This window comes from Sylvia atricapilla, chromosome 1 (genome assembly GCF_009819655.1).
Source record: "Sylvia atricapilla isolate bSylAtr1 chromosome 1, bSylAtr1.pri, whole genome shotgun sequence".
NCBI lineage: Eukaryota > Metazoa > Chordata > Aves > Passeriformes > Sylviidae > Sylvia > Sylvia atricapilla.
Window position 1 is genome coordinate 44,520,431 of NC_089140.1, and position 22,551 is coordinate 44,542,981.

The 22,551-nt window shown below is 37.0% G+C and overlaps 1 protein-coding gene across 6 annotated transcripts in view; it reads left to right on the top strand.

Annotated features, from left to right (window-relative positions):
- The window catches only part of MYRIP (myosin VIIA and Rab interacting protein), a 208,773-nt gene that overhangs the window by 12,466 nt on the left and 173,756 nt on the right, over positions 1-22,551 (top strand). For all 6 annotated transcript variants that reach the window (XM_066321254.1, XM_066321216.1, XM_066321246.1 and 3 more), the window contains exon 2: positions 1,274-1,423. In XM_066321254.1, coding sequence (XP_066177351.1) covers positions 1,314-1,423 — 110 coding nt within the window. In that variant the 5' untranslated portion in view covers positions 1,274-1,313. The remainder of the gene's footprint in view (positions 1-1,273; positions 1,424-22,551) is intronic.

The window sequence follows — 22,551 nt, forward strand, 5'->3', positions numbered from 1 at the left end:
GTAGCAAATGAAATGTTTAGAAAATATAGCTGATTTTCCCCCCCATGCTTCTACTTGCAGTGCTTGGAGCACTTAATTGTCTGTGGTTGCAGTTTTCCTTAGAGGTGGGTTTTTTTGAGCCAGAACCAGCTTAGATGTTTTACATAACCTCATTCCGTTGCCAGTCTCCATGGATGAAGAGGCACTAATTGCTTCTTCTATACAGTGTAGGATCTAAACTGTGTTAATGGTTATTATATATGTTGCTGAGCACTCATAACAGAGATGCAAAAACTGTCTTATGCTTCTGAAACTGTAACACAGTGTGGAGATGGACACTTCTGTGATTGCCCAAATAATTGCATAAATCAAATGACACAAGTTAATACTGAGAGCTGAATTTACTAGAATTCAATTAAATGAGTAAAAGTAATGAGAAAATAAATTAGAACAAATTTCATTAGTGATACTTAATGGACCAAGCTCTAGTTCAAACTTTATAGTACCTTCAGTTCACACATAATATTAACTACTACTTTTTCTCCTCCAAATATGGGAAATAATGATATAGTGGTGACATCTAAATATAGATAATGACATCTAAATCTTTTCAGTCACTCTGGGAAATTCCATTTAAATTTTTTATGCTTAATTTTTAAATGATGCTTCCTGATTTCTTAGTTGGCAGTGTAAAACATTTTTGAGTGTTACAGCAGAGTATGTTCTCTGTTCATACACAATGGCAGGGATTGCACTGCAAACAGTTTTATAAAATCTTAAGAAATGTCTATACCTGATTTGACTCAACTTACTTCAACATGTTCTTTTTTTGAGAAAAACATCCTCAGCATCTCTTAATGTCCCAAATAATTTATCTTTTTCATTTATATTTAAGTGGATGGGGTGATTGCTTTCAGTGCATGGAACCTGAAAAATAATCCTGAAATGAATCCTTCAAGTTGTATCAGGGAAGTTTAGATTGGATTTTAAGAGCAATTCCTTCACTAAAAGGGTTGTTGAACATTGGAACAGGCTGCCCAGGGAAAGGGGTTGAACTGCCATTCCTGGAGGTATTTAAAAGATGTGCAGGAGTGGCACTTAGGGACATGGTTTAATGGTGGACTTGGCAGTGCTGAGTTGATGGTTGGACTCAATGTAAAATGTCTTTTCCAGCCAAAAAGATTAAATTGTTTTCTTTTCCAATGTATACGTGCCTGTGATCTCAACACACTTGTGAAAAATATGAGTGCTTTCAATTTATTTTTTCTATTTTATTTTCTGTTTTTAATTTCAGGTGTTCCTTATAGTTATTCATATCCAGGACCCAGTGTATAATGGGGAGAAAACTGGACCTCTCTGGCTTGACTGATGAAGAAGCAGAGCATGTGCTCCAGGTGGTTCAGCGAGATTTCAGCCTTCGTAAGAAAGAAGAAGAAAGGCTGAGGTAAGGATAAAGAAAGGGTTAAAATATTGGTCTATTTTGATTATTATAAACTGGTTTTCAGAGAACACAGCTTTTTTTGTGGTGTTCTATGCATTGATAATCATTCCTGTCACAGAGGCAAGAAATACTCAAACTCCTCCGCATGAATTCAATTATCGAGTAGTAATTAATTTTTGCATTTAGTCTATCCTAGATTAAACTACTGCAGTGGCTTCTAAATCACCTGTGTATATCTCCTGGGTAGAGGCTAAGTAGTGTTTGACGTAGCAAAAGCAGAAGTTCATGTTAAGAAAATTTTTTGCCTGCTGTAGTCAGTTCGGTTTTTTTTTATTCAGAAAATTTGTCTACATGCAGACATCTGAAAGTGAAGAAGTTCAACCCATCTCTTCCCCCAAAACAGTCAGTGGGATGTGTTATCCATTGTATTGAGATAACTTTGCTTTTAGTAGTCTGTGTTCAAAATGATTGCCTGCAGAAATAATCCAGAAGAAAACAGATGGAATTTGTTGGCAGGGTAGCTGAGGAAGTTCGGTATGTGACAAGGGGACTACAGATAGAGACCTGAATTGTTAGATGCAATATTTTCTTTCTAGTTTCAACAGTGTTTCCTTGAGTTATTATGCCTTTTTTACTACCTTATTTGAACACATCATTATTTATTACCCAGAATGCTCTGAAGTTTCTATCTGTGGTTGGTAAATGCACATTCTCTGTGCTATTTGTATCTCAGGCATCATTGTGTTTCTTTTTCATTAGTATCAAGCTGAAGTCAACAGAGCAGGAAGGTGACTGATATCAACACAAAACTAGGCATATCTACTATGTGCAGTTGGAACTGGGTTGGTAGTGCAAGCTCGCTGCAGGGAGAAAAAACTGTATGAGGGTAGCACACAAAAAAAATTTTTTTTGACTGTTTGTTGTACCATGGATTGTTCTGATTACTTTGGTAATTTTTCACAACACAGCCAAGAGATTCTAGAAACGTCTTAAGGAGGGTGAGTGTGTGAGCTCTCTCTGGCTTTTTATACTGTGGCTGGTTGTGTCCTACTGGAGCAAGTATACCACAGCTAGGAGGTGCTGGGGCATCTTTCCTGTTCTATACAATAGATCCATAGTGGAAGGAGGAGGGGGAGGGATGAAAGGCACACACACAGAAAACTGACTGGAAAGCCTGGATAGATAATTTTTTTGCTGGTGTTTGTGGTTTGCCATTTTGCAACTTAAGTTTTTCATGACATTTAATTTCATAAGTAGAAAACTGGTGTGAGAAGACAGCTAAAACACTGGAAAGGTAGGAGAAACACATGGATGCAACTCAGCTTATATCTGAATATGTATAATTCAAGTATGTATGACTTTTTTTTTCTTGCAAAGTTATGCCTTTTGCAAGTGTTAACCTGTGCTAAAGTGCTGTGAATAATGAGCTGTACCGACAAATTCTGAAATTCAGCTGATAGTTAAGATATATGAAGTTAAGTAGTTTTAATGACACAAAATTGTCGGTGGAGTTCAAAGCTTACTTCTGACTTAAAAGCTATGACTTTTTTTTTTTTTTTTTTTTCTTCTTCTTTTTTTAAATGAGGCCACTCTGGTTGGTTTTGGTTGCTTGGTTTGCAGCACATCTTTTTTGTCTTACTATGTAATTGAAAATATATAAGAAAATTATATGATCTTACTATAGATTAGATTTTTCAGCCTGTAAGAAAAGAGATTACATCTGCTTTGATGTTCTTCCTCCAATGTGTTTGTATTTAGAATGTTATCAACTGGCAAAGTTTATCATGTAGTTTCAATTTAGAAGTGAAACTCTGTAAGGCTTTGTAATCTTTTCTAAGATAAAAAGCTGATATATATTTATATATATATATATATATATATATAATGTTAGACTTTTAGACTTTTTTTAACAAATTCAAAACCAAGTTATATATGAATGTATGGTTTTGCATTTGGTTTTTTATTCCTATAATTAATTTGAGGTAGCAACATTAGACTTTAAATGGAACTGTTGAAGCTTTTGTGTGTGCTGCTTTCTTAAAATAGGGTTTCTGTATAATTCTTCTGATCATAGATAGTTTTATTTTTGGGTGCTTTTCCCCACCAAGATTTAAGTAGCTCTTTCATATATCTCTTTGTGTATTATTCCCATTGGTAACAAATATTTCTAAAGATCAAGAAATACTTAAGGGAATATATGATAGATTTCCACTATATCAGGAGAGTGATAAAAGCTAAAAAAACTGTCAGTGGTTGATAATTTCAATTTTGCTTCTCTAGTGGCAGCTGAGCAGTTAACTCATATTACAAGAGGTGAAGCTTATCTTCTAATAAATGTTTTTAAGGTGGTAAAGTAAAATGACAAATGTTTTAGAGCTAACATTCCAATGTTTTTTATGATATTGCTGTTTTTACTTGTTATTTTATTTTCCCATATTCTGTAAACAAGATGACATAATGTATGGAGGAAAGCCATACTGGTGATCTGCATTTTCTGCTGCAAAGCTGTTTTGAATTTCTCTGCAGTAAGGATTTTTCGCAGTGGTTCTCTTATTTAAGTCTTTCTCAGAACTTTATCTCCCACTGTTATCAGACAGTTTGCTCTTGTACGTTTTGTGAGAAAAAATTGGTTGGCTACAACAAGTAAGATAACAATAAGATAAATATGTACCTATTTAGTGAGTAGACTGGTTGGCTTGTTATGCCTTACTGCTTCATATAGTTTTAGTTTCTTTTTTTTTTTTTTTGCTATGGCTTTCAATGTGATATAAGATTAGTAATATTTACTGTTCTTTGTTACTTGTTCACCCATTATCTTTCTATTTTGATTATGTGTTTGTTGTGGTCTTTGGGGTAAATAAAAACATAACACTACTGCCAATGTTAGTGTAGTCACCTGGAACCATTGTGGCTAAAATGAAATATAATGCAGACTTGCAAATGGATAGGCTGAGTTTACTGTGAATCAGTTGAAGTAGACAAACAAGGCAGATCTGGCATAACTAGGAAAGTGATTGATTTGAGTTTCTGGCTGTGTATGCTCAGGACAACCTTGTGTACATCCCTTCTGCCACTGAAGCTCTGTGGGCTGTCTCTGGGCTCCTGGGAAACTAAGAATCATAGATGGCATTTTGAAGAAGTTGACTGGACATGCTAATGGTTTGTTTCCTCATGTACAGATAAAGTCCCCCTTTGGTTTCATTCTTGCATAAATATGACTGTATTTGTAAACATGTGTATCCATTTGTTTTAGGTCAGGAATGCCGAGAAGTCAAGTTGTTTTAAATAAGTGAAATTATAATTTTACAGAAAATATTTGCTGGATCGTATTATTGTGGTAGATGTTTTGTTTTAGCCATGTGGACAGGTTAAAAAATTGCTGTTCTGATTCTTAATTTATCCTTCAGAGTGAGTACAAAGGGAGGAAAATTAGAAGGGCAGAAGGCTTCAGGCATAGAAGGGGCTCAGTGCTGATCAGCTGTAAACAGAGCAGACTGCAAAAGGACCAGATGCTTTCCTGTCAGCAGCTACTTTACCTTAGGAGGCCATGGTTGGAGTGACTTAAGCTGTCTTTCTGTAATCATTGGCTAAGAAGAGTTTCCATCACCTTAGTGAATGCTAGATCAGCTATTTGCATGTTGGTATTTTAGTAGTAAAACTCGCACTGGGCAGGGATGAAAAACACTTCTTTGCAGGCAGCAGGGTTCTCTTTTGTTTAAACCACTGGTTTTAATCACCTGAGAAAACGTATTTACAAAGAAAATCTACTGACCTTTTGGTGCCACATGGATATGTGATCATAAGACTTCAACTACTTTATGTACTTACCTGGGGCTTGCTGGAATAGCACGAGGGAAGTGTTGAGAACTGAGTGTCCACAGGCAGAAACATCACTATGTCTTGCTTGACGTTGTGTCTTTCACAGCTGGCTTGATGATTATCCGTTTGGCTACTTTTTATTTATGAAGTCACATTTTCAGTTGTAGTAAAGACAAATGCAGCGATTTGTGATCAAATTTCCAAAAGTGTTTTATTTGCAGAAAAGAAATAAGATGTCTGTCCTCACAGGAGGACCCTGTCTGTTCTGGTTGTTTTAATTACCTTTTTAGCTAAAGAATGAGTAAGGGATTAGAACAGAGTCTTGTGTAGAAGGGTATGAAATGGTTTAAATTGCTTTTGCCTACTTTCTTATTTTTGCTCCTTTTGCGGCATATCCTATTGTAGCATGAGTAGGCCTGTGAAGAGGCTTCTGGAGAAAACAAATTCTCATACCTAACAAAACCCAGAAACCAGTTTGACACTTTCTTGTAAAACTACAGTAGACTTCAGTGTTTTTACAGTATGTGTCATGGGTCTTGTAGTGGATAAAATATTGAATTCCTTCCAAAGCTTGTTAATCAAAATATTGTCGGTGTGAGTCATAGCAAACTGGCACAATGCCAGGACAGACATTTGGGTAGCTATCTGTTGATTCTACATATCACTTCTTGTTTCTCATTCCTGTGGCAGGCTTCTACCAAATACCTTAAACCAAACAAAAACCGAGCAAAAAACCTCTCCTGTCTTCTCCCTTCTCCTTGCCTCCAAGCAAAGCCATTTTATAGCTGTTTTCCTAGTGAGGAAGGAACAGGAGATTGGTCTCATTGTGTCAAGCGTCAGAGTTCCAGCAGATGAACTTGTTGATCAATACCTTATTACTTGAAGTGATTTCATAAGGTCAGCCTTCCTGCTCTTCAGTCTGATGAACAGTGTGGGGGAAGCCTATTACTCTGACCTTTTTTTTTTTTTTTTAATTTTTTTTTAACAGGTAATCACTATTCTGCTTCCTGGGTTGTCCTGACAGATATGTTCTCTCTCTCTGATAAAAGGTCTTACTCCTCTGAGAAAGTTGTTCTTTGTGACTCCCATGTTAAAATTGCTGCACGCTTCTCCAGTGCAAGGCTCTGGTGTTCTGCTGAGCTGTCATGAGTTTAGCACTCATGTCTAAAATTATTTTTGGGTGCAAGGAATGATTCATCAGAATCATAGCTGCATCTAAATACATTATTTTGCTAGTGCTTTGACTTTTAAAACAAGATTAAAACATATGTAGGGCACTACAGCTCTTTTGTGGAAGTAAGGGTTTATTAACAAGATTAAGAGCAAGACATCTCTTTTTTTTATAGCTTATCACAAATTTTGTTGCATAATGTTCCAAGATGCAAACCTGTTTTCTAGCTCGCTCAGCCTGTCAGGATTAAGACCTGTCAGTAACTGTATCTGTGTACTAGATGCTTTACTCTGTTACTGTGTTGCCCTCTCTCAACAGCTGTGTTTAATATTTTAACAGCTATTCCTTAGCAGCATTCTCAGGTCAGGATAAGTTACTTATCAAAAAATGGCTACTTGGATGAATTCTGCATAAAAGTCATAGCTAATGGTTGTTTTTGCTGCAGTCAGTAAGGGTGCACTTTAAAATGCATTTAGAAATTGTTACTTGCTGCTAATTTCAGGAAATATCGATCCAAGTATGCGCTGGCTATGGAATAATGCCATGTTTGGGGTTAGACAAGGAAAGAGGTATCTCAGCAATGATGCAAGGTCTTACCTTGTGCAGTGCAATAGCATTTTCTGTGGTTTGCCCAAAACACCCTCCCTTGACACCGCAGGGTCCCTGGTGCAGGGGTGGTGACTGTGTGGGTTCCGCTGACTCTGACATTGATCTTGGCCTCACCTGTGAGTGGAGAAAGTGATTGCAGCTGACAAGACAGTAGGGTCTAGTTTATACTTTACAATAGAGAAACCAAGGCAATGAAAGAATCTGGCTTTTGAAGCAAAGAACTTTGATCTGTTTCAAATTATAGATTTGAGCCCAATTTTTTTTTCTGCTGAATGGAGGAAAAAAATGCCAGGGTACTTCCAAAAGCAGCTTATGCCTAGCTGCCTCTAAAACTAGTTCTGTGCATCTTGCTTGTGCATGCTTGTGACTATCATGGGACCCCACCATGTTTCTTGCTATCTGAATGGCATGTAGATGCTATAGGAGAAGCACAGATGGAACTTCTCAACAGGCTCTTTCTGCCAAGTGTTTTAATATGGGCAATGCCAAGTGTGAGTTTTGGCTTTTTTCAAAATGTATTTACAAATGCCGTTTCAACTGAGAGGAAATGCTGGTGAACCAAACAGCATCTCTCATGTTTCTTCATGCTTATGAAAAGATGCCACAAAGAAGTAGCTTATTTTAGGGAATATTAGAGGAACTTGTATATAGAAAGAAGTGTCTCCAGCTCACATTTTTAATATTGGACAGGCCATAGGAGGTGTAGCTGAAGTACATCCCACATTTAATGTGCCAAGCTTGCATAAACTGTGGGTAAGTATTTAAAGGAAACAGCATGATGTTGCAGAGATGTTATAAAACTTATTGCAGGCTTTTTTTTGTGTAATTTGGTCTTCATTGTGGGTTATGACTAATCAAATTATTGGCTACAATTTAGCTAAAAGGAGTGACTGTTCCTAGTGATAATGAATAGCTATAATGTAAAATCAATATTTAATCTCCGATGTCTCGTGTATGAGGAGTCTGAGCTGTTAAACGTGACTTGTAGTAGTAATCTTCTCTCATCTTACTGGCCCTGCAGTGCGGGAAGGGGAGTTCTCTTGCATATGAACTCCTGTCATTGCAGTTTAATCTACCTTAAGTGTTGGTTTCTCTGTTTGCATGTTATTATAGCAGTCCAATTGGTAGTACTTTCAAGTTATGGCAGAACATGTAAGTAAACATGAGAAGAATGGCTGCATAATGTATTTTATTCAGGATTTATTCTTCATATTAGAGTTTAGAGAACAGGGATACTCTGAGTGCATTTCCATATAGTGTTCAGTAACTTGTAAGCAGTGCCAAGTGTTAGAGTTTTGGAAGAGGTGTTGTATTTAGAATATGGATTGGGTTTTGGTTTTGGGGTTTATTTATGACATAAGGGAATGGTTTTACTGTAAGTTTCTATAACAACATCCCATAGGTCTGCCCTTGTCTGCACTAATCTGGATTTACCTGACTGAAGCTGCAGGCCTTCCCATCTTCGTTGTACACACCTTTGGTTCTCCAAAAAATAAATACTGCTTCTCATTATGAAGTTAGTTTATTATCAATCTGAGCTATGACTTTTCATTTAGATGTGAAATTTGACTTATAATCCCTTTTTTCAAAAATATGCATTATGGAATTGTAAAAGTATACTTTAAAGAAACACTAATGTCTGTGAAAGGAAAACACTTCTGCTTCTGCCTACCAAGTAGTAGCCATTCTTAAGAATAATAATAATATTTCAGAGACAGGACATTTATGGAAATTAATATTGGCTTAGATTTGCTGATTTATTTCAAGTATTTTTGGTGAATCAAGGGATAGTCTTTGCTTTGCTTACTTCAAGCATTTGCATGCTCTGACCATGAAATTTCTCTGGTCATTTTTTTGTGGCCAGTTACTTTGCCCCCAGTTGGGAGTAAAACAAAGAACAGCTGTAAGAAACAGCACAGGAAGACAGAGTGAAAGAGGGCTGCTGTGAAGTTGAGTTGCTCTTGCAGCTGAGCAACTGATTATGGAGCTGTATCTCATTGCCCATGCTTTTCATTATAAAAACGTGCATTTTGAATACTTCCTTTCTGAAGCCCATAAAGTACCAAAAGCATCTTGAAATCCACATGACAAATAAATGTTCTGTGTGTGGAAGGAGCACTTTGGGGAGATAAGGTTGCTGCATTAGAGCAAATTGGATGTTTTGTTCACTGTGCTGAAGCTTAAGGGATTATGTCACAAGATCCATCTCAGTCTATTGAATCAGCAGAGGTGAATGTTAATAAATTGCTTTGGTGAGTTTTTATTTACCTAACATCTCATCCTGCAGGTTCTCTAGTAGTCTTGTCCTGTAGAGCTTCCTACTCAAAGCTGTGCCAGAGGAATAAGCCATGCCAAAAAGGGGGGATATGGTTCATAGAAATCTGTCCTGAGCCTAGGAACCTGAGGAGGTCTGTGGAAAGACAGCTACTTGATAATCACTTGTGCCAGGTTCTTTACCATTATACCTCATTCCAAAGTGAATTATTGTAAACTCTAATCTGCTTGCTTTCCAGAAATGTCATCGTGTGTAGGTTAAGGGGAGGTCAATTTTTAGTGTTTATAATCCTGTTCTGTGTTTATGGTGAATTCCAAGGACTACCAGTCAACTTCTGTGAGGAATGGAGCTGACTGAGTTAAGGTGTATGTTAGAAATCACTGATCTCTGTTTCAAAAATGCCAAAATTTTCAACATGAAGTTTTCAAAATGAATTTGGTGAATATTTTCAGCTAAAGGAAAGATGGATATGCATGTGTGGGAGAATACCACAGATGTCAAAACACTTCATCAACACTTCCAAAGTGTAGCTTCAGAAATATCTTTGGAGATACTTTTTAACTGTAAAACATTCTGCCACTTGTTGGTTCGTATATGAAATAAAATGGATTTGCTTTTGCTACTTCTGTGAAATAATTGAAAAAAGATTAGTAGTAAGAGAAATTTAATAAGTCAAGTTTTGAATTATGATATTTTAGACATAACAAAATTGTCACATGTATCTCAGCTGAGGGTATTACGCAACCTAATATACCACAAAGTTTTGCTGCAATGGGTGTTGCCTAAGTATATAATCCTACCCTATGATAAATGCAAGATAATTATAATTTACCCTTGAGGGGTACAGTAAGGAGCTTCATGTTTGCCTAAGGAAAGGAACTAACATATGGGCAGTTACTGCAGTCATACTTTTAAGTGTAATTTAACTTGGGGTAAATTGTTAATCTGTTATTGGCTTTATTTATAGTTGGCATGTATTTGGCTCTGTGCCTGAGGCAAGAGAAAGTCTTTGAACTGCCCGCCAGAATTGTTTTTGATTGGAATGAATTATAACTGCTCTATATACTTGCTTATGCATCTTTTCCTTTATTGCTGTAATAATTTGATTCTCCTTCTAGTTATGATGTGAAGTTCTTCTGAAAGCAGTTGGGCACAAGCATACTTTTTTAAACTTTTTCCTCTGTGGTACTTACTTTATCCATTCTGCTATCCAAACTCCATAAAGGAAAATATTAAGTATCTCTATAAAGCTGGTTTACAACAGAATTAGTATCTTAGAGCATGATAGTAAGTCTTCATTAATGCTGTTCTTCAGTGCATTAGGAAGATGCAAACCTAAAGCTGATTTGCATACCAAGAACCAAATTGCATGTGGTTCTTGGTATGGTTTGGATTATAATTTGACTAGTTAATATTGGAAGATATAGACTGCAAATTATGTGGTGTTTCTGCAGCACTTTGAGCTTGAAAGGATATTCCAAAGTTGTCTTGGTTTTATGAAGCACATTGGGAATGGAGTGAAGCACAGAAGTCAGTCTTTGCGTCTCAATCAAAAGAACTCTAAATCAGGAAGCAATTAAAAGAGATGCCTGATGAAGGTGGCAGGGATTTAATGATTTTTTTTCCTGCTGTACAGAAACACTTTGTTTGAGATTTAACAAAAGAATCTTTGGTATCTCTCTTGGCTACTGCGTAGCATTTGTCAGTGAGGGTGGCTGATTATGTGCTGGTGGCATCTCTTTGCTTTATCCCTCTTCAGTTTTCATCAGTGCATGATGGACTTTATGGTTTTTCTCAGCATAGCACTAGGAGGGAGGGGATCATGGTATTGTGATAGAAGATCTGTCATTAAAGGGGAGAAGCTCATTGATGCTTCCACTGTGATTCTGTGGTTTTTATAGTTCTTGAACCTGCAGGAAGTGGTGAGTTGCTTCCTTCTGTTTTGAGTTTGTGGAGTTTTCTGCTCCTTTACTTTCCTATTTAAGAATACAAAAAAGTTGTGGTCTTCTGGTAGGAGTGTTGAACATATGATGAATTTTAAAGGCTTTTTTGGAACTGCATGTAGGCTGTCAGTTATCCTGGAGATAATCCTGTGGTAATCCTTCCGCTTCGTTGGTGTCACAAAAGAATGAACCTGTCTTGTCAATTGATGTTCCTTCAGTCGGTAGCAAGATGTCACCTGTGACTCTGTCTTTTGAAAACTTCATTTTATTGGATTGTGGGCTAATATGAAAATAGTCACATATTTGTATGGCATGTATAGAATATCTCTTGTTAGATAGGGGACTGTAATTTAAATAATGTCGCTAATAAAGGAACCTGTTCCATTCCATAAAATACTATTTGAAATTTCTATATGCCTCATAAATATTGCCTGTTTCTATTTTACTGTTGTATTATTACATGTAGCCAAATAGAGTGCATAAAAGCGGACTGTGAATTTGTGTTTCATGTATATCTAATTGGTTATCTAGATAAAGAAAATAATTTTATTGTAAATTAATTAAAATTACTGTGAATTTACTGTTTATTTCTGTATTTGTATAAGTACTGTGTATTTATTTTGCTTTCATATTTTACTCAGCGTGGTTCTTGAGAACAGTTCTTCCGTGCTGACGTGATTCCTAGTTAGCTAGTGTGATCAGTGAACTGACAGATTTTTTTCTATGGTAAGTGGTGAATCTGTGTAAAACTGAGTTCCTTTAAGTTCAAAAAGGAGCGCTTAAACAGTTTATGTATCAGTCCAGGACTGGTGAATTTCCTGTGTCTCAGCAGGCAAAGTATACAGTAGCCTGAGCATCTTTTCCCTTCTGCTGCCTGGATTTTTCTTTTTTTTCCCCATGAGCTTTAATGTTTATTATTATTATTATTATTATTATTATTATTACTATTATTATTATTATATACTAATAATAGTGACTATATACTAGTTTTCTACTAGCATAATATATAATAGAATACTACTCACTGCAACCACACTAACAAAGTATGCTTTCAGGTTGTTAGAGCAGATGAGAAATCAGAGGAAGACCTCTGAAATAAGAGGTTTATAACAAGTCAAACAAGTACATTCGTGCCTGCCATTAACACAGGCTTGACTTGCAGCTCTCCAAAGATGCAAACTTGTGATTTGAAAAACTAGCTTAGAACTTTGGAAGTAGCCCAGTTTCAGAAACACTGGACAGAGGTTGAATTAACACTCATGTGTTTGGAATAGTCTTAAGCACAGATTCTTTTTGATGGCACTTCTGTCAGCAAACTATAAATGAGGGTTTTCCTGACACAGATTACATCAGCTTTCTGTAAGTACCTGCTTGAAGGTGTTTTTTGTGTTTTATAGTGGGTCTCAGGAGAAATAGCCTTTAAATTCTTTACATTTCCCAAATTTTAGTTTAGTTCCAGGCTGGTATTCTTATTTTTTTTGTTTTCTGCATAAAAAATGAGGACAGAACAAAAGTATTAGCAACACAAGAGGAAATAGATTTTCTTTGTAATCAAACAAAATATTATTCTAGGTTTTAGTAGAGTCTATGATCACCAAAAAGTGTTTTTCTGGTCAACAGTTCTCTCAAACTTCTTTGTCTTTAGTCAATTGAGGAAGCAGTTCCAGGCACCCTAATGCAAATCATGTGTGCCCTTGAGTAATGTAAAAATATGCGGCATTCCATTAATCAACTTAGGACTCAAAAAGGAAGGACAATAACTCCACCATCACAGAAATTTACTTTGTGCACTTTTCAGGAGTACTCTGCTTTGACCTACGTTTCTCTGGCTAAGTTGATAGCTTTGGCACTTTTTATGATACGATAGATTGTTTCTCAAAATTTTTCCCAGTCTCATGTTTACAGTAGTGGAGTTAAGTAAGGTAGGTTTTAGATAGATATCAGTAGTGACTCCTGATAGGAGTACCAAGTGAGACTGCTGAGATTCAGCAGTTAAGTGGTCTTGTAGGCTATTAAACAGGAAATTCCTGTCAGCAGGACTCTACATTAAAATATTCTTTTAAGCAAACAGTCCTGGCTGTACAACATCTACTTTGAATGACTTACAGCAGAGGATAGTGTTGCAAGAGGAGAATGTGATGTCATCACTTTGAGCAGAAATGATGAACTTAAATATATATGTTGTATGTTATATGTGTTATCTTAAATACATGTTATTGCAAACATTGCTGCTTTAGCATCAGTTATTGACATTAGCATTAATTACAATTAATGTGATGAGTAAGCAGTACATAATTGTAGTGTATACGAACAGGTAAGAATTTTAAAAACTGCTATGATGCTTTTTTCATTCAGTGGAAAAATCTTTGAATACTGGTGTTTGCTGCAGAATAGTAATCTCAGAAATTTGCAGAGCATTTCAGTCATGTATTTGATGTCTCCGCATTTAACTTGGTTAATATGGTGGCATTTTCTTTTGATTTATTGGCTTCAGCATTTTACACTTTGTAATGGTGATTTGGGTTAGCTCAGACAAGGGATATTAGGAAAGAGATGGAAGAAGAAAGAATATCTTTGGAGTCACTGTTATCTGGTGAAATCTGATGTTCTTTTTCTCTGCTTATGTTCTCTTGATTTGGCTGCCTCTGTTGTGATTTATGAGTTCAGCTCAGTTGGCTGTCCATGGATAAAACTCATCTTCAGTACTGTGGATTTCTTTCTTCACTCAAATAATTTAGTTTTAGATAACAGTATTTAGCATGGAGGATGTAAAGTCAAGATCTAGTCTTTTTCTTTCTGAGTAATAAAAACCAAATTGTGAGGCACTACAACTCCAAGATACATATGTATTTAAGTCTCTGCATTTTGTAGTTGCATAATGTAGCAAAACTTGAGACCAAAACAGCTTACCGTTAAGCATCTCTAGGTAATGGATATTAGGTTTCATGAAGCGGTCAGAAATTGGATGGTGGAAATCACAAACGCTGTTTCTTTTTATATGCTGCACATCTTGAAAAAGCATTCTCCATAAGTATCTGTGGTGAGAAAAAGTCATGGTATGTATCAGTGCTGATTAGATCTATCTATTGATAGATGTTATTTGGTCTTCTCTCTTTTTGAGCTCCTCATTTGTTTCCAAGTATTCTGCTGCTTTGCAAAGCTTTAAATTGCACTGTGTGTTCATTTTTACCTACGTGGCTTGTGAGCTACTATTTACTACCTCATGTTGATCACACATGATGCACTTCCTAGGAAAACATTTGCTTTAATAGACGGGCAAATGTTGAGAAAATTGCACATATTGTCATAATTTTAGAGTTTGAGACAGAAAATACATTTATTTGGCCATAATAAGCCACACAATGGTATTTATTACAGAACCTTTTAAGTTATATAATTACTCTCTCTGTTATCAATGTCAGAAAAGGCTATGACAATACTATATTTAAATAAAGCTCATGCATAGTCCTGATGATGTTTAAAAGTGGGTATTGTTTCCTAGCAGGAATCATTTGACAGGGTGTCCATTTTTCCTCCACATTATGCAAAATCTGGTGAAATTACCCAGGAAACTGACTGGAAGGGAAGTGTCACACAGAAGGAAGTTGTGCAATGAGCAGCTGCCCTTAAAAGCAGAAAAGCCTGTTTCCTGTGTACCAGAAGCTAGATGCCATTGGCATTGGAATTGCATCCTGGCTGTTGATTTAAAGCACTGAGGGTGTAGGAACTTTATTCTTGTGTTGCGAAATTCTCAACTGGCACTGGGATTTTATCATGCTGTCCTTGGTATCCTGCCTCTTCCTTGGCTCGTGAAGTGTGTGGTAGGGGGAAAAAAACTGCACTCGTCTCACTGAAGTGAGCATCTGTGTGTGTGTTTACACAGAGGATTTGGGATGTCATCTGGAAGCTGTTCTGTGTGATGCTGGAATGGACTCACAAATCTGTCCTACCTTGGGGGAAGAGAGGAAGGCTTCACAGAGTTTGGCTGACTGTGGTTTAGGAAGGTGCAGCAAGGCGTGATTGTGTTTGACTTAATGAAACCCTTTAATATACACCTAGTTTAGAGGACTTGAATGTAAAAATTCTTATTTGCAGTTCCATATTTACTGTTTCTTGGTATTATAGTATCAGTTGCATTCTCTATCCCCTTGATACTTACTGAAAACTTGACGGCTGCTGCAAAAGTTGAGCTGAGTTCTTTCAATTTGATTCATTGCTGTCCTTTTAAAATCCCTGAAGCATTGGTGAGATGGAAGTATTGCTTGTGCAGCCTTTTCATCACCAGTAGGGTTGCATGACTGTGAGTAATTAGATTTTTTTTGTAAAATATTGCATAAGAAGTAATAAAGCCATCTGTGATTTCAACTTAGCAATGTTATGTCTTCAGGGCTTCTGAGGAATAGGAAGTTATATACTGATTTTCATCAAGCAAGTATGAATACTCACTGGGAGAGTCTGCAGTATAAAGAAATAAGAGAGTTGGGTTTTAAGTCAAGGTAATATTTCTGGAACCATCATCTCACAAATCCACCCCTGAGATAGTAACACTTCAAGAGTTAAAATTTTAGACATATTGAGCCTTTGTTTAAAACCTGTTATTTACAGTTGTCATAATATTTTTTGTTTCTGTGGGTTAGATGCAAATCAAGTACCATTTCTGTGTCTGTTAGCTAAAATGAGCCTGTCATGAAAGGCTTTAGCTTTCATTATAGACATAAATCTTCTATTGTTAGAGAATTGAGATCGTGTCTTTCATCTGTCCATTTACAGTTGTCACTTCAAGGTTAATTATGAAGAACTAAATTGTCACAGGAAAGACAATTTTAGTTGATTGCAAACACTCATGTTGTGGATTATATTCATATTTAACCTACTTCAGCTGGTTTCCACTAGCATTGGCAGATAATCTGTCATTAACTTTTGTAGCTAAAAGTGAATTGGTTATTAAAAAGGTTAACAGTGAAGCAGGCTTTTAGGGTCTTTGCCTACTAATGTTTGTCTTGTGCAAGAAAAAAAATCCATATAACATTATAAATTGTGGTATAAATATTTCAAATGGTTTTCTTTTTTTAAATTTCTGAACTCATCACAAGGATTTGGTAAGACTCTTCCAGGTGATTTAACTGCATTTTCCCCTGTTTCATGCTCTGGGCTGATGCAGTGTTTGTGCCTTCAGTTTACTGAAACCTTTTTGCTAACGAATTGCAGATTTGTTTGTTATTTAGTTACTGAACACAGCAGTGCAGTGTAGGTGTTATACTGATATATGGCCCTGAGGCAGTTTTTCAACATTCTGTGTAGCTGTGGTTCCTGATAGATGTGTCTATATGAGTATTTAGCTGTCCAAGGAGTAATACTGTAAAAACTTTATTGGTCATCTGAAGGGAATTTTTGATGGCTGAAGCCTATATTTTCACCAGCAAGTGACTATTTGAAGAAGTTTATCTGCTTATATAAAAGAAATAGTTCCAAACTCAGTAGATAATGGCTAAAATACTGTCATTGCTTTGAAACAGGACAGGCATTCATTTGACTGTTCTTGAAGCCTTGCCATAGGCCAGTTTTCCATCTTGACAGAAAGAGGAGAGGGACTAATCTTCTAGGTCAAGACACTCTTCATGGGGCAAATCAAAGCTCTGTTCACTCACTTGCATCTTCCTGTACTTCTTTTCAACTGATCTGGTATCGTTTTCTGGTTTCGTTAACTCTGAAATGAAGAGAGTGGAAGATTGTAGATGATTTAGGTAAATGATTCCTGGTAACAAAGAGGTAGGAGAGCCTGCTTGTCTCTCACCTGTCTCTGCTTACTGGTAGGAGGTTGAGAACACTTGCAAAAGAGGGTTCTTTGTTGCATTAGCTACTACATTCTCTGGCCTCCTTCGAAAGCTTTTCTTTTTCCTACAGATCGGTGCGTCTGCTTACATCCCTTACAGATCATTGCATTGACTGGGAGGTGTACCTCGTGATTGTTAAGCCCATCAGCATGTTTTGTTCGTGGCTCTTGCTGAAGGAATGAATACTCTTTTGGGCAGTAAAGCAGACATCAGTACAGCAGGACCGGGTTCTACTAAGTGCAACTATGGTCTCAGGGCTGAGAGGGGCATATTCCCTGACAAATCCCTGCAATGCTGATTAGCTCCCAGGCAGTACAAACAGGACTGGATTGTTTCTGGAGTCAGAGGGATTGGTTGTGTGCCTTACTATGCTCCAGCATAGATGCAGCCCTAGAAAAAAAATCTGTGCAAGTGCCTACATTAAAGAGCCTTGCAGCAGAGAACCGACTGCTTTTGTGTAAGTTGTGTTTCACTGTAACTGTGTAAGGGAGAAGACAAATCACCCCCGTATTGTCAACCCAAGTATTAGGAGCACAACCCACCCTCCAGTAAACAGTTTTTCAAAGATCTCTGCTTTTCAAAGATTAAAGAAGGCAAGAGTTACTAATTTTTCGTTTTACGTACAGCATTTCCTACTCTGTGTAGAAAAAGAAAACGTAAAACGCTTTCTGTTCCTAGGCAAAAAGAACTTCACTTTTTAGGAGTTTTTCTGTCGTCTTTCAGAAACGTCTTGGGGAGAAGAAAAAATACAATGTCAGTTTCTCATTTGTATGTGCCTCATCCTGTTCAGCAAGAACTCGAAATGTGTTACAGTGTTAAATAATATATTCCTGACCTAAGAAAAGCAAACTTTGCACTTTTGAATGTAAACATTAAAACATGGCTATGTTTTTGAAAAATGTTTATTATTGTAAGCAGTATAGGCAGATTCTTATTGCTTGCTTTCACATAATTAGCTTGATGGCAACTATAAGTTGCTCATTCAGCTGGAAGAATGGACCTTTACAGTGTATCAGAGAAGTCTTTCTGTTTGGTGAACTCACCAGAACTGAAGTTGTGCAGTGATAATTGGTTCCAGTATATTTAGCTGCCAAGTGTGTTAGAGTGGCCTTTTTTTGAAATGTGAGTCATGCATCCCTGGCAGGGATAAATGCAGAATCTTAAGAGGGTTATTTAAGTTCTATAAAATCCCCTGTAATCAATTTGATAGTGCTTGAGAGACCATAGATGACAGAGGCATGGGTCAGAGGGAGTTCAGAAAGGTTTCTTTGTTTTGGGGAAATAAGCTTCATCTTAGTTGAGTGTGCCCTTTGTTTCTCCCTCATCCCCTGCAACTGATTTTTAAACCAGACTTCTGATAGAGCCTTTTATAGTAGAAGTATTCTGGGAAAGTTTTGTAATTAGTGGAATAAAGTATTTTACAAGACAAGTGCAACCTTCACACCTCTGGCATGTTAGTGCAGTCACTCTTATCTTCATTAAATGTTTCTGATTGCAGTTGCAGCAGCACTGCTTTGACCTCATCTCTCTTATCTGATCTCACTGCAATGTTCTTCTATAACATTGACACATTCATGCTGTATGTCTAATTCTTACCTGTTTCTGTTTAGTCTGTGTGTACTCCCAGCCTCTCCCCCTTCCAGGCTTGCAGCTTTTCTTTCATGAGCATTTGGGCATGAGTCAAGAGACAGAAGAGGGTTGAAGGGTTGTCCAAGCAGTGAGGAGTACTTCTCTCGCTGTAGCTAAAGGGCAGCTCCTGTACAGTATAAATAGAGTTGCATTTCATCTGAAATTAACTCTGCTATTAGCTGCTATGTTTATTACACCAATTCAGAATTGATCTCAATTTTGCTCTGCCTCAGGGGAATGTGGGGCAAAGGAGCTGGTTTGCTTTGTGGATCTTTGAACTTGCTCTGAAACTGGCAGCCGTGTCTGGTTCTGAACTGTGCTGCGTCTTGGAGGTCTCCAGTCTGGCTACTGATCCTTCATGCAGGAATTTGAAATCGGATGGGATTGACGTAGATAGAGGAGAAGCTGGTAGCCAGTTTAAGCACCCTGGGAAATAAACCTGATCCCCATCTAGTAGACTTGCAAGCTTAGCTGAGAACATACTCGACTGGAGGAAACTAACGGCGTTCTGTGGGTACAAAGACTCTAGCTGGGCAGAGACCTTTACTTAGCAAGGGATTAGCTGGGTTCAGTGACCTGGGCTCCTGCCTCAGTCATCCTGAGAGTGTGTTGGGGTTTTCTTTATCTTCTTGAATTTGAGTTAGGACTTTGGCATTTCTTGAAATAAGCTTATGTATCTGATTTAACAAGGTTTTGTTCTTGCTCTTTGTAGTATTAATGAAAACCAAAGGTTTAGTCTTGAAGACACAAGATCTATGGAACCATGCACCCATGGAGATTTATCAGCTTTAATCCTGTATGTGACCTTCTCAGTAAAGCATAAGAAGACTATTGTTGTTGTCTTGGCTTGTACTCTTTACTCACTGTAGCAATGAGTCCAGTGATTTAAACTCGAGTTTTTTCCTTTATATATTAAAGAATTCTGTCAATAAGCTATCAGCACTATTTTTATTTTTATGAAGTAGTACATAAATACGTATTGTTTGTTTGCATCACTATCCCCCCCCCAAATAAGGATATTCAGTTAATAAAATAAAGAAATGTTGGAACAGGGGATACTTGGCAGAAGGAGAGAGTTTGTCAAGCCAGAGCAGTTTCTTTGAGGGAATGGGCAAAGGAGGACAAGTAAGTTTTCCTTTGTTAGGCTGCAGTAGAAGAAGCAAAGCAAGTCACATTAGTGTTGCATATGGATTTATCCCTCTGTGTGTAACTTTGACACGTTAACATCAGTGCTAACAGCTAGAAGAGTTGGGACAAAAAAGTTGGAATAATAATCATATGAAGGTGTGAATTTTTTTGTGGGGTTTTGGCAGGGAGTAGGGCAGTTTGTAAGACCAGCTTCGACTGAATATAATTTTATGATGTCTGTTTTGCTACCTACTTTAGTTTCATTCCATTTTGCTGTCATGATGACTTTTTGTGTATTTAATACTACTTTTTTTCACTTCTAGCCTTGCCTTCATCAGCATATTGTCTTGTTTTCTTACTCCTAGAAATGCTAAAAGATGCTTAGAATCATGTCCTCTACATTGTGTCATAGAAAAGGTCTAAAATTCTGAGGCTGTATCTTTTTGGGAGTATTGTATGCATAAATATTTCTGATCTGAATGAGACTTCAATCAGACTATTCACAGTTGATCACTTGAACCAACTTTGTTATCTATTAATTGTGATGTTAATTTCAAAAATGAAGTGGTATGTGCCTTTAAACAAAATATATCCAAGCTTCATGTTATTTGTGCTTCTGTTTAATATGTTGTTATTAGGTTTTTTCAGCATGTTATTAACAATTTAAGTTAGTTGCTGGCACATACTGACAGCTTCGTTCCCAACTGGTTTTCAGCATTGTTTGCTCCAAAGTATTGATAAAATATTAATAATTTCAGAGATCCCTTATCTTCTATGTTTGACAACCTCCACCCTCAGCTAGTAGCATTGAAGTGCAGTGTTCTCTGGGCCGGGCATGCCGTGCTTAACTGATGTCTGTGAACCTCAAGCACCCACATCCTGCTTTGAGAAAAGATATTCCAAGTGACAAGTTGTCTATAAGTATATATGTTGTTCCCTTAAAGTCTGCTTGGGACAGATTCTTTGCCAAGCTGCTGACCTTGGCATGAATACATCTATCAAACTTAATTTTAGAGTACAGTGTTGGAATAGCAGCTGTTGTTGAAAAATAGATGGAGGACTTGAGATTTTGATTTTCTTCATAGTCTTCCACTAAATTTCAAGCCTTTAATTTTTAATGTTTGGGAAATGCTTTAAAGTGTAGCAAAAAACTGTCAAAATAATTTGTTATCTTTCTAGTAAACTGAAGTGTGTGCTGCAGTAATTCACAGCAGGCATAGTTGGAGCAGTTGATTTGATGGGCATTTAACCTTCTACCCATCCAGTAGAACTATTATCCGACCTTTTTTTAAATTTCAACCTCATTACACGAAGGCCACAGGAATAATGAATGTGTTTTTTATCTGTGTTTTCCTCAACAATTTGTTGTCAGCTTGTGAAGCCCGTTACGAAGATGCAACAACAGCCCAATTTCTGCTATGTTCCCAGTGCAGCTGCTTTGAGTGAAGCTGCCATCCACCTGTGCACTGAGTGGGCTTTATTTCCTATTGTTTTTCTCAAATTACAGCATCCATCCTAAGTGGTAGGAACACCCAGGTGAAGGTCATTTGAATACAGCATCCTGCAGAATCCCTCTTCCCTTGTGTGCTGGACTGGCTGTGGCAATAATGCCTGGACTACTTCCAACACACAAAGGGTGCCTTTGGCAGCAAGGCCCACCGTGGTGGCTGGTGCTCCTGCTCTACAAGGCTGTCTGTAGAAGAATGTTATTTTTTTTTTGCCTTTTTTAAATATATGACAGTTTATGGCTATCTTTCTGACTGGAAGTACCAGGAAGCAGATCTGTTGAGTAAAACTGTGTCCTTTTTCCCCTTCCTAGAGGTAATTCTGTAATGGGTAGCTGTTCTTTGGTCTTCTTGAAGTTGGTGTGTATTATTCATAAAGGGTAGATTAGTTTTAATAAAGATAATTCCCTTCAGATAACATAGAAAGAAAATGCTCATTTATTTGGTTCATGTTCTTTGTGTTACTGGGGCACTGGTCATGAGCAATAGCTCTGATACTGTAGGTTTTTTCTTTGTGTTGAATTAAATGGTCTGGATTTCTTTTTAATTTTATGGTTTTAACTAGACCACTTCCATAATTAAAAATGTCTTTTGTCCTTCTTCCTTCTGTATGTTGGCAAGCATCCAGAAAATTAAATGCAGGCAGCATGAAGTAGCTAGCAAGCTTTAGAGGTCCAAGCTGTTTTTCAGCTCGTTTTGGGATGTATTTAGTTCAGGCTCAAACTACCTTTTAAGCTAATGAATGTTGAGAACATTTCTCTTGTAAGCAAAGCTGATATCTTGGTGATTGTGTGTGTGTGTGTGTATATATATATATATATATATATATTGCTCTGGCCCACAGCAGTTTTATCAGCCTTCTGATACTGGTGGCTTCTAACTACAGCATGGGAAATAACGAGAGCTTCATACTGGAAGTACCTTACTGAAGAGTCTAAAATGCCCTGAAGATCATCAAGACTCCATATCAGTGGGAAATTTCAGGAGTAACTTGAAGCTCTAGCATGAGATAAGTGTAATTAAAAGCTGACTCCTGATGTAGAATTAATTAATGATTAATTCTGTGTGAATTCATGTATTTCCTAACACTTGTTTAACCATGCAAGCATGACATCCTGTGGTGCTACTTTTTTCAGTAGAGTTCTCATTTGTTTTTATTTGGAAGTAAAAATAAATTTCATTGTCTGGAAGAATTTTCTCATCATTGTTTTTTCCATG